The sequence below is a fragment of the Leopardus geoffroyi genome, chromosome C3 (assembly GCF_018350155.1).
Source record: "Leopardus geoffroyi isolate Oge1 chromosome C3, O.geoffroyi_Oge1_pat1.0, whole genome shotgun sequence".
In the NCBI taxonomy this organism is placed as follows: domain Eukaryota; kingdom Metazoa; phylum Chordata; class Mammalia; order Carnivora; family Felidae; genus Leopardus; species Leopardus geoffroyi.
This window is the reverse complement of record NC_059338.1, coordinates 130,535,014-130,552,208: the sequence shown is the minus strand read 5'-3', so window position 1 is coordinate 130,552,208 and position 17,195 is coordinate 130,535,014. Positions and strand designations below refer to the sequence as shown.

Genomic DNA, 17,195 nt, shown 5'->3' with positions numbered 1-17,195 from the left:
AAAATTTTAAAATAGCATCAAAAATATGAAATACTTAAGCATAAACCTAAAGACATAAAATACCTGTCTACTGAGAACTAAAAATATTGTTGAAAGAAATTAAATAATGTCTAGATAAATGAGAGATACTTTGTTCACAGGTTGGAAGACTCAATTTTTCTACCATGTTAATTTGCCCCAAACTGAGCTACAGATTCACAGCAGTTCTATTCACAGTCCCAGCAGGGTGTTTCATAGAACAGACAAGCTGACTTTAAATCCATATAAAAATGCAAAGAAACAATTCTGAAAAAGAAGAACCAAATTAGAGGGATAATACTACCAGATTTCAAGAATTAGAAAACCACAGCAAACAAAACACAGCATTTGCATAAAGATGAGAAAACAAATCAACAGAATAGAACAGACTCCAGAAATAAACATATATACGGACAGCTGATTTTTGACAAAAGTGCAAAAGTGATGCAGTGAAGAAAGGGTAATATCGTCAACAACTGGACGTGCATCTACAAAGAAATAAATAAGCCTTCTTCCATATCTCACATGGCATACAAAAATCAACACAAAACGGCAATTAGATCTAAATGTAAGACCTAAATGTCAAACCTGAAGTGATAAAATATCTAGGAAAAAATGTCGTGAAAATCTTATGATCTTTGATGAGGCAAAGATTTCTTGGACATGAGGCCAAAAGCACAATCTATACAGAGAACAAATGAAGAAATTGGGATTCATCAAAATTAACTACTGCTCTTCAAAAGATACTGTTAAAAAAAGAAAAGATAAACCACAGAGTAGGAGGAAATACTTGCCAAACATATATCTAATAAAGGACTTGTATCCACAATATCCAAAAAGAAACATCATCAGAGAAGACACCAGAGTAGGAAGCTCCAATAAAGGCAAAGTGCCTGTCACATAGCAAACACTCAATAGATATTTTACTAATGATTTTTTTAATCATATATACTACTAACAAGCAATGACATAATTATCTGAGTACTCCCATCATCAACATAGTTGCCAAGAATTTATAAATCATCCTTCCATTACACCACACTAGAACAGATATCATAATTTCTAAAATTACAGATAAGACAACTGAAACTCTAAATTACTTTCTCAAGGCTACATTAGCTGGATAATGTAGGGCAAAAATCAAGCCTGACAAATCTAGCTAAGGTTAAAAAAAAAAAAAAAGGACTATCTGGCTTCAAGACCACTGGATGATACGGTTTCCCTCAATAATAAAGCTACTCCAAAGTAAACCTCCTTGAAGTGCCGCTCCTGGAGCTTTCTCAACACTTAACTCATGCATACCAACAACTTCTCAAAATAGGGAAATAAAGGAAAAGAAGAAAATACCATTCTGTGTTCTTTCTGGCTCTCTTCTTTATACTCACATTATAATAGCCTTCTTTAGAGATATGAAAAATCCAAACAACAATCCATTAAAAAAATGAAGAACTGTATTTAGTTACCTAGGATATACAGCAATATCACAGTAACTCACACTAACATAAGGTATACTAAATTACTTCTGAATTAAACTTGAAAGTGAGCAGAGAAACAAAAGAGGGCAAGGAAAACACTGTAATTTTTTATTTAATAGTCATAGGTTAAAAGTTGCCATAAGCTGCTTAGATTCTATAAGACTCAGTGTGGGAAAGAGGAAAGCATGTAAACATAAGACAGATCACTATTTCCCATCAAGAAGTATGTATGAAAAGATAATTCCACACTACCTTGAAGACATTTATGTTTCTCAACTCTGGATGCACATGTGAGTCATCTTGAGTGCTTAAAAAAAAAAAAACTTGATGTCTGGGCCTCATCCAAGACCAATCAAATTAGAATTTCTGAGGTTAAGACTCAGGCATAAGTATTTTTTAAAGCTTCCTTGTGATTTCAATGAACAACCAAGGTTGAGAACCACTACTGTAGGTGTGTGTGTATATAACATAAAAACATATATATATGCATGCATACACAAATATGTATATTGTCATATAACTGGTTAATGTCCCAAGAAAACAAATGAGCTAGAGCTATGTTTAAATTTTTGATGCCAGAGATAATCATTTAGTTCATTAAAATACATTACATGTCTCAAAACTACTGGTAGACATACATCAATGAAAGTGACTTTGCTTTCCACAAAAGGGATCCAGACCCAGCAAATTAATTCTAACACTAATAATGAAAATTAGACTCATAAATGTTATATTTCCTTTAGGAATCTGCTAATTATTTTAGTACTTTCTCTTTTAAAAAAAAAAAATGAGCTACAGCTAAATAGGGTGGTCTATGACCAAAGCACCCTGAGCAATAACACAGGTTGGCAAAAGAATCCCCAAATCTTCTTAGAACCCAAGAGAGTCCTGGGACTGTCTAGAAACCAGAAGGTGGACCACAACAAACCTGGTCCTTTAGAGAGGGAAATTGATGACATTGAAGAAAGGGAGGGGAGGGAAGGAGAGGGAAAGCTAGAGGAATAGCCTTGAATAGGTGAGAGGAGTTGGGATCTAGCACAGAAATAGAGGGGCTGGCCGCCCTACAGGTAGTCCATCCACAGTGCAGAAGGAAAGGCAGAGTTTGGATTTAGGCCGGGATTTTGCCAAGCAAGTGCTAACCAAGGGGAGCAAAACTGCTGAGGGTCTATACAAGGTATTTGGAATTTAAGCTGGTTAAGAACTAGGTGAGGACTGAGGGAAGTGAGAAAGAGTAAAAGAGTGGTAGAAATCAATGGATTTGTGGTGTGGAAGAACTACTGAAGTCAAATAGAGGGAATGAACTAGAAAGTTAGGAGGTGTAAGAGAGAGATGAATGCTTGAGATAAAAATTTTGGAGGGCCTTGCAATTATTGGTAATGATAATGTCAGTAATATGATCACAGGAATGAGTGGCTGAAGGAGAATGGAAGCAAGATAATAAGAAAAGCCCAAGAAACTGAAATGTCAGCATGTTGGAACAATAATCTTTGTAGACAGTGAAATCAACAAAAATTAATACATGATGAGTCAGAGTAAAAGTGAGGCATGAAAAACATGATGGAACCACCCAGAGGTGACCAAAATGACAACCATGTGAGGACGCGGAGGTTAGTCTATTCACATGAAATTCAAAGCTGAAGAGCTATCTCAAGGAAGAATTCCTGGAATTAGAAATTAGGAAGACAGACACCAGAGGAATCATAAAATACAAAAGAATAAAGTATTTATTAACACTAAAGAAGCTCAGTCTAGTACAAGACTAATGATCAACATACATCATTACATACAGCACAACAATGTCTACACCTGCGTAAGGCAGGTCCTCCTGAAACCCCAGGGCAGGGATCAGAGAAGTTTCACAGAAGTTTAGAAGATGCGGTATGTGACCTAAGTGTTCAAAAATGAATAAGAACAAAAGGCCCTCAAGGAAGGGAGGCACTACAAGATAGGCAAAGGAGAGAGATATGAAAAAAACATGAAACATTCTAAGAAATGCAAACAGTTCAATGTGATTAAGGGCAGAAAGAGTATGAAATGAGTATGAATTAATGCGTCTAAAAGAGAGTCAGGATAAATGACTTAACAGGTATACCAAGGCCACAACTTTTTTCTCTACACAAATGATATGAATCATAAATCATATCATATTCATAAATCATTAATTTATGAATAAATTAAACTGTTGACAAGAAATCTTCATAAAAGCTTCTAACAGGGAACTCAATTAATGGATTTGAGTTTCATCTTCTATTCCTTACTTTGAAGGAGGTGCTAGAAAACAAATAATAAATAGCCAGCTGCTTTATACTGATTAACCAACTTTTAGAGAATCAATTACTTCAACATACAAAAATTTATGAAAATTATCGTAACCTTCAAATCCATGATTAAAAATGTATCAAAGAAATCTGTGTACAACTGAGATTTTTTAAAACATATGAATAGAGTTCAAACATAAATGCATTGATTATAAACTTCTACATGCATGAAGTTACATATATAAATATAAGCTGCTTTTCCACTTAAGAGAACAATATTATACATGAATGTATAAACAATAATAACTGATATATACAACTTTTATAAATGATATAACTTAGAATTCCATATCACATTGGGAAAGATGTCTCACTAGGTAACTGTTGCTAGATTTCCTGTCTCCATTTTTACTTTAGCAGTTATAATTTCATGGAAAGAATACTGCACTTGGGAGCCAAAGAACGCATATTCAAGTGCTGGCACTGGCACTTATGAACTACTATTAAGCAAGTCAATTAACTTTTCTCTGCCTAATTTACAAAACAGAAATCAAAAATTCACATTTCATGATTAAGATTTTTGTGAAGTACTGTATCTGAAAGAGCTTTGTAAACCATAATGAGCTATAAAATTGTTTAGTTACAGACTTCTAAACATTGGTAAAACAGGACTAAGAGCCTTCAGGTAACCTGCTGCCCCTCCCCCGCAAAATGAAGCACAATTAAAACCTGAGATGACAAATCTGATAGACTTTGATAAGCATGTCTCACCACCTCTCTTCATAACCTTACCTTCGAATGAGCAGGCCCTCTTTCTTTCAGAAGTTTATACTGGGGTTGGACTCTATTGAAACGGGCTAACTCATTTACCAGACACATTGGAGTTTTCTCTTTGGGGTTTGCCATTTTATCTTGGAGAGAAGCTGTAAATAAAAAGGCTGTAAAGTTTTTGTGAAGAATGACTTTACAAAATGGATGAAAAGCTAGTTTTGACTTTTTTCGATTGAAGTTAGATTGTATTTTTGGATTAAATTATTTTCATGAATTTTATATAAAAAAATCAAATCATCTACAGTCTTCCATTACATGCAACAGAAATATGTATCACATTTTAAACAGTAAATTAAGGTAACTTTCTCCCTAAGTACCTAAGTTGCCCTCTCTATATTTTTTGATAACAACATGCTTAAAGATTTTTAAATTATATTATAATTTTTAATTTATAACTTCCCTTTCCTCTCAAAAAAATTTTATAATAAACACAATTCTCCCAATTCTTATTACCATAAAACTAAATTCTTTCTACCTTCTTAAATCATTTTTTCCAGTTTATTTCTTCGGAAATCTCTACACCCAACATGGGGTTCAAACTCATGACCCCAAGATCAAGAGCTGCATGCTCTACCAACAGCCAGCCAGGTGCCCCAACCTTTTTTATCTTTTGGTCTGATTTTTTTTCCTTCTAATTTTGAGGCAGCATATTAACTGTAAGAGCTCTAGACTTGGGAATCAAGTCTAAGTACTAGCTCTTCCAACTATTATTTTTTAGCAACTTCCTTTTCTTTTTATTTTCTAACGAAATTTTAAAAGAAGCAAAAAGGATAATTTAACCAATGTCCATGTCCCTACCACCTAGAACTGAAATCAGTTTTTCCATGACTGTTTTAATTTTATTAAAAGAAAAGTATTATATTCCAGTTAAGCTCCCTTTATCCTTTCCAGAAACCACTACTATATGAATTTAGAATATATCCCTCTGGGAGGCGCCTGGGTGTCTCTGTCAGTTAAGCATCCGACTTCGGCTCAGGTCATGATCTCGCAGTTTTTGAGTTCCAGCCGAGCATCGGGCTCTGTGCTGACAGCTCAGAGCCTGGAGCCTGCTTCAGATTCTGTCTCCGTCTCTCTCTCAAAATTAAGTAAACATTAAAAAAAAAATTTAGAATATATCCCTCTGGGATATTTTATTTTATTTATTTATTTTTTCAACGTTTATTTATTTTTGGGACAGAGAGAGACAGAGCATGAACGGGGGAGGGGCAGAGAGAGAGGGAGACACAGAATCGGAAACAGGCTCCAGGCTCTGAGCCATCAGCCCAGAGCCCGACGCGGGGCTCGAACTCAAGGACCGCGAGATCGTGACCTGGCTGAAGTCGGACGCTTAACCACTGCGCCACCCAGGCGCCCCATCTCTGGGATATTTTAAAATACGTTTATATATGCATGCATGTATGTCCACGAAAAAATATATAGTCTTGATATACATGTATACATATACACGTGGTTTTGTAGTCACATTAATAGTAATATTAACATAATTTAACATAATAGTAATAACATAATATTAACATAATTTTCATAACTTACTTTCTTCAATCTTCGATTATGTTTTTGATATTATAACTTATATAAATCCATTGCATTACTTTTAACTGCTGTATAATTTCCATCACAGGGAGCCTAGGCGGCTCAGTCAATTAAGCCTCCGATTTCAGCTCAGATTATGATCTCCTGATTCGTGGGTTCAAGCCCCACCTCAGGCTCTGTGCTGACAGCTCAGAGCCTGGAACCTGCTTCGGATTCTGTGTCTCCCTCTCTCTGCCCCTCCCCACTCACATTCTGTTTCTCAAAAATATATAAATGTTAAAAATAAAAAAATACTTAGAAAATAATAATAATAATTTCTATCACAATATCATATCGGTTTTTTAATCCCTTCCCCTACTAATAGACATTTAGGTTGCTTCAATTCTTTACTCTTACAAGTAAAAACATGTTGCCAAATGGCACGCAGAGTGAGTATACCACGTTACCTTCCCCTAGCAGTATGAGAATTACCACTTCCCCTCAAACTTGAATGGTCAGGCATTTTAATTTTTGATAATCTGATATTTGACATTTTTTGTTATCCCCATTATTATTTTAATTTGCATTCCCATTTTCCTAGTGAAGATAATCATCTTTTCATATTATTGATCATTTGGGCCTCCTTTTTTGGGAATTGCTTCCATCTTTTTTTAATTGATTATTTTATATATTATTATTTACCAATCTTTGCTTTCTATGTCTTATTTAAGAAATCCTTCCCTAACCTGTAAGGTCTTAATGATTCTTAATTAAACTAAGCCTTCTATGCTTCACCTGTAAAATAAGGGTAATAAATCTATCCTACTTAACCCCCAGATTATCTTGACGTTAAGATTTTTAAATGTATAGTAATCTAAACACTACAGCTTCAAATTATTTTCCTAATACTATATTAAATTACTTTATCCTATATTATTCCTTCATTTCATTTATAGACACATTAACTGCTTTTTAGTTTTCTTTCATCCCCTACAAATCAGTACTAAGCAACACTTTAAAATCTAAGCATAAAACACGCAAGTGGATTACTTTCTGCCCAATAGAACTGTAGCCACCATGTGTGGAGCATACATTAAATGAATGGAAATAGCTGGTTTTAGGAACTTTATCTATAAACTTTCTGTGGCAAGTTTAATGGACAAAACAGTATTCTCTTAACTTTTTAATACTCTTTATAGGACCAAAAATTTAGTACAATAATTTGATCACAATCATTACAGTTAAGAAATTATTTGATTAAAAAACTACATAAATACCTAGTAAGGCACAAGTAAAAGAGAACCTAAGCAACCACCTGTAGGACCAATACAGCTGACAGCTGATTCTACAATTAAACCACACCCTATGTGGCCTGCAAAACAAAAAAGCAAAAAACAAAAACAAAATAAAAAAACAGTAATTATTACTTTTTGGAACAGCACAAAAAAGACAAGAGTAAGTCAAGAGAGGTTTGAGGAAATCTGCATCTTACTTATCCCACCGTGAATTTTATAAATTGTACCAGAAAGTCAGTCACTATATAAAATACAAAGTGACCTGGACCACAACTAATTTCAGTCCTTACATACCATGGCATTAAGTAACTCAAGTACAATAGATAACACAGATAACTGAATATCAAAAGCAAAAGAAAAATGACAATTTGTTAAAAATGAGAAATACTAAAGTCTGATGAAACTCAGCCAATTTTCCATAACAGTTTAATAGCATTTATACTACTATACAATTTTCATAACTCAGCAATGCTACACATTCACCTTCTACAATGCAAAAATTATTAGCAGCACAGCAAGCATAATGTTACAATTTTATAGTGAAAAATTTTAATAGCATAGGCTTTTAATATATTAAAATGTGATTAAAATGGTAAGTATAGGGGCACCTGGGTGGCTCAGTCAGTTAAGTATCTGACTCTTGATTTCTGCTCAGGTCATGATCTCGCACTTTGTGAAACAGAGGCCTCACATAGGACGCTGCGCTGCCAGCTTGGGATTCTCTCTCTCGCTCCCTCTCTGCCTTTCCCCTGCTTGCACACTCTCTCACTCTCAAAATAAACATTTTTAAAAAATGGTAAGTTTATAGCTCTGTATACTTGTTTGGTTAGAAAACCTGATCTAAATCCTTTAAGAAAAGTACCAACTAATAACATGGTGTTAAACTTACATTCCATTAACTTTGATTCTCTGCTTCATAAAAAGAACATGCATCCAGTAAAACATTTTAATGTATAACTGAGGTTTTGGTGTGAAAGGTATGCAAATGCACGAAGGATCTCACTTAGGTAAAGCTTTATAACTAAAATTCAAAGGTTTAAACTTATTAAATTTACAACTAATTAGTCCTAGTTGCAACTGTTTATTTTACAAAATGGTTAGAACTTTATTTTGAATAGATATTCCTCTATCTAATCAGAAATCTTATTAGTATTAACTACTTGACAGAGTAGAGCAATAATTAAAAGTTAGACCAAAATTTTAATAAAGCATTTATCAAACTACAAAACAAATTGGTCTATAAAAGTTGAGATCCACAAATTAGCTTTCTATCTAACTTTTTAGAAAAGTCAACATTGCAAAAAGTGAGAAATACATACACTGTGCACATACACTGTTGCACAGGTATACATTTTCAAGAGACCTAAGAATGTCCTCCCTGAAGATATTTTGAAATAGGCTTCAAGTCAGTTAGGTGGCTGGAACAGAAGTCTACTTAGAAGTAAATAAAATTAATGATAATGGGCATTGAGAAGGGTATTTATTGGGATGAGCACTGGGTGTTGTATGTAAGCCAATTTGACAATAAATTAGATTTTTAAAAACTTTTTAAATTAAAAAATAAAATATTTACCTCATATGCAAAAAAATAATTAAATTACATTAATGATAATGGATTTCACAATCCAAGTCTTGACCATTTTGAGAGAGCAACTGCCCTATGATGGTTAGGATCCTGTTTGGACATCTCTGCCACTTACTGATAGCTATATGACTTTGAGAAAGTACCGAAAACTCACTTTCCTAGACAGCAAAACAGAAATAATAGTTGTTTTTATACTACTATATAATAGTATGAGTTGAATGAGATGAGGCAAGACACACAATGACAAGAATCTATTATTATTCTGATCAAAAACAATTTGTTAAAACATCATCAAATTATGAAAACATTGATACAGTTTTTATAAACCCTTTTTCACAGCCTTCCAAACTAAAATATTCTAGCTTAAAATGTTCTAGGGGCACCTGGGTGGCTCAGACAGTTAAGAGTCCAACTCTTGGTTTTGGCACAGGTCATGAATTTCACAGCTCGTGGGATCAAGCCCTGCATCAGGCTCTGCACCCACAGAGCCTGCTTGGGATTGTCTCTCCCTCTCTCTCTGCCTCTTCCTTGTTCTCTCTCTCTCTCTCAAAAAATAAACTTAAATCTTTTAGGATACACTGATTTTATTCATACAAATAGACTTCTTTAACATTCTGTAAGAAACATGTATTTGTTACGTTTTCCATTGACTTATAACATCAGAAGTTTGTTTCCTCTGAAAAATTCCCAGCTGTGATATAAAAAAAAAATTTTGTCATATTTGTTTTGGAATATTCTATTTTTGTTGATAGAAATTTGTTTACATGTAATTCTCTATAACTTTGGTAAGTAACACTGGTAAATAGATATTTAACAGTACCAGCACAGGCAACAAAAAGTAGATATACTCTCTTCTTTTTGAGATATACCCTACTTTTTATATCTTTATAAAATGTCCTCTCTGGGACTTAAATCTTCACACTATATGAAAATAATGTAGCTCAGACTTTTCAATCAACAAGCAAAAATCCCTGTCCCAAAAGAGCTCAGAAGGGTACAAGAAACAGATACATATAATAAACAAATACAATACTACAATGTAAGTGCTACAATAAGGCTGTTACAGGGACTTCTTAGGTGGAGGAGGGATTAAAAGGCAGGTTTTAAGAGGTGGTGATTATATTAAAGAAAGTGGGAATTCACCAAGCTAGCAAGGGGAGAAGAGAGAAAGACAATCCAAGCCTGTCTAAGCACACATGCAGGAGAAAGCACAGAAAACATCACATTCCATCAAATACAAGTAGATCATTAGCAGAAAATAGAATGCATAGAAGGAAAGCACAGAAAAAACTGACCAGAATCCATCAAAACACCAAAAGTTTCCTAAGCCAGAACTCACAATAGCAACATTTTTAAAGTAGTTAAATTGCAGCCAGAGCTGTTGCTAATAAAGTCTTGGTCTACCTCACCTGCCAAGGCAAGTCTCTCCACAGAAGAATCCGTTTCCATCCCTGGTCCCAGAAATGACTTGGACACAGTGTCTATGTCTCTTTGCTGGCTTCCCTTCCCCTATGCCCTGCTATTGGAAGTGACTCATCCTAATTCCCAAGTAAATAAAGGGGGGGAAAAAAAACACAGAGTCAAAAAAGCAAAGATATTTACCTTCTACAGGTTCTTGCCTTCTAGGAGAAATAGAATTACTTATCCATATTTATAACTAAAACAAACCTTATAACTTCAAATTAGACTATAACCTAAGGTTGTCCAAGCAAAATCACTATCCAAGAATCAAACTCCTCTGATATAATTGCCTATTAGGGAAAAATTTAAGTTCCTACCTCATATAAACACAAAAATAAATTCCCTAAGTATTAAAATGCAAATATAAAAATAGGGCAAAAGCACAAGAAACTTTGGCTAAATACTTGTCATAATCCTGTAAGGCAGAAGGCTTTTCTAGATAAGAAGAGAAACCTAGAAGCCACAGTGGGATAAACTGACAGATTTAACAACATAAAAATATAAAACTTCCATAGAGCAAAATGTACCATAAATGATGCTAAAAGTGTCTACAAACTGGAGAAATACTTGCAACATGTAAGGAAAAATTGTTTAACAACTATAAAATACAAAGATGATATGAATCGATTTTTAATCCAATAGGAATATGGACAAAGGTATGCACAATCAACTCACAATATAATTTGAGTGAACACATCTATTCAAAAAACTAACGTCTAAACAAATAAAAAATCCAATTCCAGTGAAATGTAACTTACCATATTAAACTGATATATATGAAAAAATGATCATGTAAGTATTGGCCAGGATGTGGGAAAATGGATGCAAACTCTACTGATGCAAATATAACTTAGTACAAACCTTCTAGTGAGCAATCTGACAATACTGTTTATAGTTTCATTTGCATCTATCTTTAAAACAGCAATTCTACAGACTCACATAAAATATACACAGTGACAATCTGTATAGCAAGACTGTATTACCAAGAATTATAAACAAGCTAAATATTTACCTATCAATAAGTAATTAAATAAACTACAGTGGGATGTGCAACCTTGCAAAGATGAGGTACAGAGCTTATGCACTGACATGGGAAACATTACAAGAGGTCAAAAGAAAAACAGATACAACAACCTACTGTCTAGTCTTATTTTTATTTTTTTACATCAAACATGTGCCTGTGTATTAAAGGAGAAATGGAACTGGCAGGGAACAGAGGGACTCTTCACTTTCTACTTTCAAGTATCCCACTGTTCTACCTTTTTTACACTAAACATACAGATTAAGCTTTGTATTAAAAAAGTTATTTTACAAAGTCATACCAAAAGTAGGGAATGATTTATAGTGTAAAAGTCTTAGACTCTAATTGCTGTTGTCCTTTCTAGTCTTTATAGGGCCACCACGGGTTCTGTAAACAAGAAGATGTTCAAGAACCTAACTTAAAGCAGGCCGTGTCATGTCTACAATCCCTAACTTTTAAAAGGAAGCTACCTTGGGATTTAAACACAGCTAAAATATGGTAGCCTTACATGGTTAGCCTTCATAACTTTAGTTATTCTAATAGCTGTGTAATGGTATCTCACTGTGGTTTTAATTTGCATTTCCCTACTGACTACTGCTGTTGATCATCTTTTCATCTTTGACACACTCTCTGTATTTATCCTATAGTGAAGTGTCCACCTGAATATTTTACCTATTTTTAATTAGGTTATTTTTCTTATTGTTTTATTTGTAGAGTTCTTTATATAATCCAAATATGAGTCATTAATCAGTTATATGTTTCACAAAGATTTTCTCCCAAAATGTGTCATCTCTTTTCATTCTCTTACCAGTGTCTTTCGAAGAGCAGAGTTTAATAAAATCTAGTTTATCAACTTATCCATTTATATATTATGCTCTTGGTGTTGTATCTAAGAAATCATTACCTAGTTCAGGGCTCTAAGATTTTCTCCTAAGTTTTCTTCTACAAGCTTTATAGTTTTAGGTTGCACATATAAGTCCCTGAGCCATTTTGAATTAATTTTCATATATGTTGCAAAGTATGGATTCAATTCCATTTTTTATATATCAATATCCAATGCTCAAGCAGTATATGTGAAAAACACTTGTATTTTTTCCACTGTATTGCTTTTTATGGCTTTGTCAAAATCAATTATTTACATCTAAGTGGGCTTACTTCTGGACTACCTCTATGTTTCATTGATTTATTTGTCTATCTTTATGCCAATGCTATTTTTACTGCAGCTTTATGGTATTTCTTTAATTTTTTTTTTTTACAATTTATTTATTTTAGAGAGACAGAGAGAGGCAGAGCATGAGCAGGGGAGGGGGAGAGAGAGAATCTGAAAGCAGGCTCCAGGCTCTGAGCTGTTTGTTAGCACAGAGCCTGACGCAAGGTTCAAACCCATGAACTGCAAGACCATGACCTGAGCTGAAGTCAGACGCTCAACCGACTGAGCCACCCAGGCGCCCCTATAGTATTTCTTGAAATTAGGTAGTATTGTCCCCCAACACTGTTCTTTTTCACATTTATTTTGGCTATTCTAAATTCTCATATTTACATATGAATTTTATTTTAGGCAAACATGCCTGCAAAAATTAGAGAAGTCCCTTGAATCTACAGATTAATTTGGTGAAAATCAACATTTTAACAAAGTTGAGTTTTCCAACTCATGTACAAGATATACAACTAATTCTCATTACTGGAATAATAATATCTAATGATAATTATGTTCTAGAATGTCACCATGAACAGTGAATTATCAAATACCAAACCATTGCTGCTAGGGGAAAGACAGGTTCCTACATACCTCTGGTCATGACATTGTTCTCAATCAATACATAACCTAGTTTTATGTGTGTTTCTGGTTGAAGACCCCCTATCTAGTATATATCGTTGATTCATTAACACTAAACTCAGAGCTGACAGCACTGTAACCTTTGCCTGAACAAAGCTTATCTAAATACATGTATCTTCTCCATAAGGTACATTACAACTTTCTTATGCTTAGGAAGACTACAAAGCACTTCCATGCTTAGGAGCCATTTTAAACAGCTAAATCACCAACAAAAAAACCCCACAAAAATGCTAAAAATGTGGCACTAAATAAACCAAGGACACCTGCTTAATGCATGACAGCTAGAACAAGAAAACAGAATGTTACCTTGTTCATCCTGAATTCAGACTGAGCATATCGGGCAACTCAAATTTTGTGCCACTCTGCAACGCACTCCAAGTATTGATTTGGGGATTAGAAATAAATTTCAGCAAATAGGTCAACTCAAAACACAGAATCTGTAGAGCGCCTGGGTGGCTCAGTCGGTTAAGCGTCCAACTTCGGCTCAGGTCATGATCTCATGGTTCCCTGGTTCGAGCCCCACATTGAGCTGTGTGCTGACAGCTCAGAGCCTGGAGCCTGCTTCAGATTCTGTGTCCCTCTTTCTGCCCCTCACCCACTCGCACTGTGTCTCACTGTCTCTCAAAAATAAACATTAAAAAGAAAATACAGGGGCGCCTGGGTGGCTCAGTCGGTTGAGCAACCGACTTCGGCTCAGGTCATGATCTCATGGTTTGTGAGTTCAAGCCCCGCGTCGGGCTCTGTGCTGACAGCTCAGAGCCTGGAGCCTGCTTCTGATTCTGTGTCTCCCTCTCTCTCTCCTCTCCCCAGCTCATGTTCTGTCTCTTTCTGTCTCAGAAATAAATAAACATTTAAAAAAAAAATTTTTTTTTAAAATAAAAAGAAAATACAAAATCTGTGAATAAGGAACAACTGTATCTCTCAATTTATTTCAGTATCCTTCGCTTTCTCTCAACAGTATTTTGTAGTTCTCAATTTTCTTTAACATATTTTGTTAGATTAATCAGTATTTCATATTTTTGTATTGTTGTAAATGGTATTTTTTACTTGAACTTCTGACTGTTCCTTGCTACTTTATAGAAACACAACTGATTTTTGTATATTAATCTTGTACCCTTAAACTCATTCAACTGGTGCTAATAGTATTGTGAGATTTTTACATATACAGTCAGGTCATCTGTGAATAAGGATAGTTTTATTCCTTCCTTTCTCATGTGAATAACATTTTTTTTTCTTCCCTGATTGCACTAGCTAGAACCTCAGGGCAATATTCAATAAGATGGTAAAAGTAAACATCTCTCTCTTGTTCCTTATATCATAAATAAAGTATTTAACCTTTCACCGGTAAGTACAATGTCAGCAAATTAGGTTTGTCATGAATGTCCATTATCAGATTGAGGAATCCCACTTCTATTCTTAGTTTTGTAAAGGTTTTTTTTTTTTTTTTTTAAATCAGGAAGGTTACTGGATTAGTCAAGTGATTTTTCCACACCATGATTTTTACTTGTTAGTTTGTAAATATGGTGAATTATATGGGTTTTTTTGAATGTTAAACCAACCTTGCATTCCTGGGATAAACCCCAAGTGGTCATGACATATTAACCTTTTAATACACGGTTGAATTTAATTTGCTGAAATTTGGCTTAAATGTTTTGCATCTATGCTTGCAAGTAGTAGTATTCTAAAGTTCTCTTATAATGTCTTTGTCTGGTTCTGGTTCCCCAGCAATGCTGGCATCATAGGTTTTGGAAAATATTCCCTCCACTTCAAATATTTTAGAAAAGATGATATAGAAATGATAGTATTTCTTCCTATAGTGTTTTGTGCAATTCACCAATGAAACTAGTTGGACCTGGAGTTTTCTTTGTGGGCAGACTTTTAACTACAATTTCAATTTCTTTAAATCATAGGGAGCTATTCAGATTATCTACTATTTACTTCTGCTTCCTTTGAGATTAAATTACTCTTCTTTTTTCTAGTTTTTTAAGATAGAAGCTGAAGTCATTTGAGATTTGTCTTCTTTTCTATTACAGATATTTAGAGCTATAGATTTCCCTCTGTTTTAGCATTACCTTTTAAAATGCTGTTTCTATCCTCATTCAGTTTAAAATATTTACCAATTTCTTTTTTGATTTCTTCTAACAATGGATTATTTATAAACATGCTATTTAATTTCCAAACATTTGGGAAATTTTCCAAGGATCTTTCTATTAATGATTTCTAATTTAATTCCACTGTGGTCTGGGAGATTCTTTATGAATTCAATCCTTTTGAATTTACTGACACTTCTTTTATAGCCCAATCTTGGTAAATATAGTCTATTTTGGTAAATGTTCAGTGTAAACTTCTGAACAAATGTTATTTTCTGCTCTTCTTGAGTAGAGTGTTCTCTAAATCCAGTTAGGTCAAGTTGAATTGAATTCTCAACTCGACAACTCAACTGTATCTTTGGTAATTTTCTGCCCACTTGTTATATCAATTATTGAGAGGGGTGACTGAAATCTCTGGCTATAATTGTGAATTTCTCTTTGCATTTCTGTTCATTTTGTTTTGCATGTTTTGAAGCTCGGTTTAAGTGTATAAACATTAAGCCTGCTATGTCCTCTTGATTAAATGACCCCATTATTATGAAATGATCTTCTTTACCCCAGATAATACTGAAAGTTCCTTCGTCTGAAATTAATAAACTCAGTCCAAGTTTCTTTCAACTAGGTTAACATGTTACATCTTTTTCTACTTTTTTACTTTTAATCTATTTGTGTTTATAGTTAAAAGTACTTCTTATAGCCAAGTAAATGGTTGGATCTTTTTATTCAATCTTGGCCTTTAAATAGGGATGTTTAGAATATTTATATTTGTACTTAATATGGTTATTCATTATAACATATCATCTTACTATTTATTTTATACAGTATTTGTCCCAAATGATCTTTTTTCCCTTTTCATGTTGTCATGACTTCTATTGTATTAATTAATTTCTGCATGATTAAATTCTACTTTGGCTTATTAGTTATGACTGTTTTCCTATTTTAGTGGCTGCATTAGAGTTTACAATATAGATCTCTAACTTATCACAGTCTACCTTTAAATGATCTACCATCTAATGTAGAGTATAAGAATCTCTATATTTCCTTTTTTCCCTCAGCCTTTACGCTGTTATCTGGCATTTTACTTTTATGTATGTTATAAACCATACAATAGCTTATTAATATTTTTACTTTAAGCAAATATATTTTAAAGAGATTAAATAAGAAACAAATTCTAGGGGCTCCTGGGTGGCTCAGTCAGTTGAGTGACTCTTGATTTTGGCTTAGGTCATGATACTAGGGTCATGGAATCAAGCCCCATGTCAGGCTCTGCGCTGAGCATGAGCCTGCTTGGGATTCTCTCTCTCTCTGCCCTTCTGCCCCTCTCCCCCACTCACACTCTCTCTCTAAAATAAAATCCTTTAAAAAAAAATAACAAATTCCATATATTTACCCAAGTAGTTACCATTTCTTGTGGGTCTTTTGGCTTTTGGCTTTGTTTTTATTTTTATTCAACTGGTATCACTTTCCTGCTGTCTGTAGGACATACTTTAAAATCTTCCTAAAGGGGGGAGGGGGGGGGGAGGAGGGTGTTAGCAATTAATTTCTTCAGCTTCTCTGTGTTTGAAAATAAATTTTCAACATCTTTGTTTCTGAGACATATTTTTGCCAGGTACAGAATACTAGGTTGATTTTTTTCATCTTTCAATACATTAAACATATTATTCCACTCTTTTCTTGCTTACATTGTTTCTGACAAGAAATCTATTGTCATCTTTATCTTTGTTCCTATGCACACAACTTGATCATGTCTATTTTTTCTCTGACTTTTAAGATTTTCTCTTTATCATTTGTATTTGGTAATTTGATTATGAT

The 17,195-nt window shown here is 34.0% G+C and overlaps 1 protein-coding gene across 16 annotated transcripts in view; it reads right to left on the bottom strand.

Annotated features, from left to right (window-relative positions):
* The window catches only part of STAU2 (staufen double-stranded RNA binding protein 2), a 310,752-nt gene that overhangs the window by 270,007 nt on the left and 23,550 nt on the right, over positions 1–17,195 (bottom strand). For 4 of the 16 annotated variants that reach the window (XR_006706573.1, XM_045454897.1, XM_045454906.1 and 1 more), the window contains exon 1: positions 4,544–4,689. The exons of 7 other annotated variants lie outside the window; for them this stretch is intronic. Coding sequence is in view for 8 of the 9 variants with exons in the window: in XM_045454897.1 (XP_045310853.1) it covers positions 4,544–4,657 (114 nt within the window). In the remaining variant the exon portion in view is untranslated. Of the gene's footprint in view, positions 1–4,543; positions 4,690–7,371; positions 7,467–10,383; positions 10,513–17,195 lie in introns of those variants that run through there. 5 more of the 16 variants (XM_045454892.1, XM_045454896.1, XM_045454895.1 and 2 more) reach the window with 3 other exon arrangements.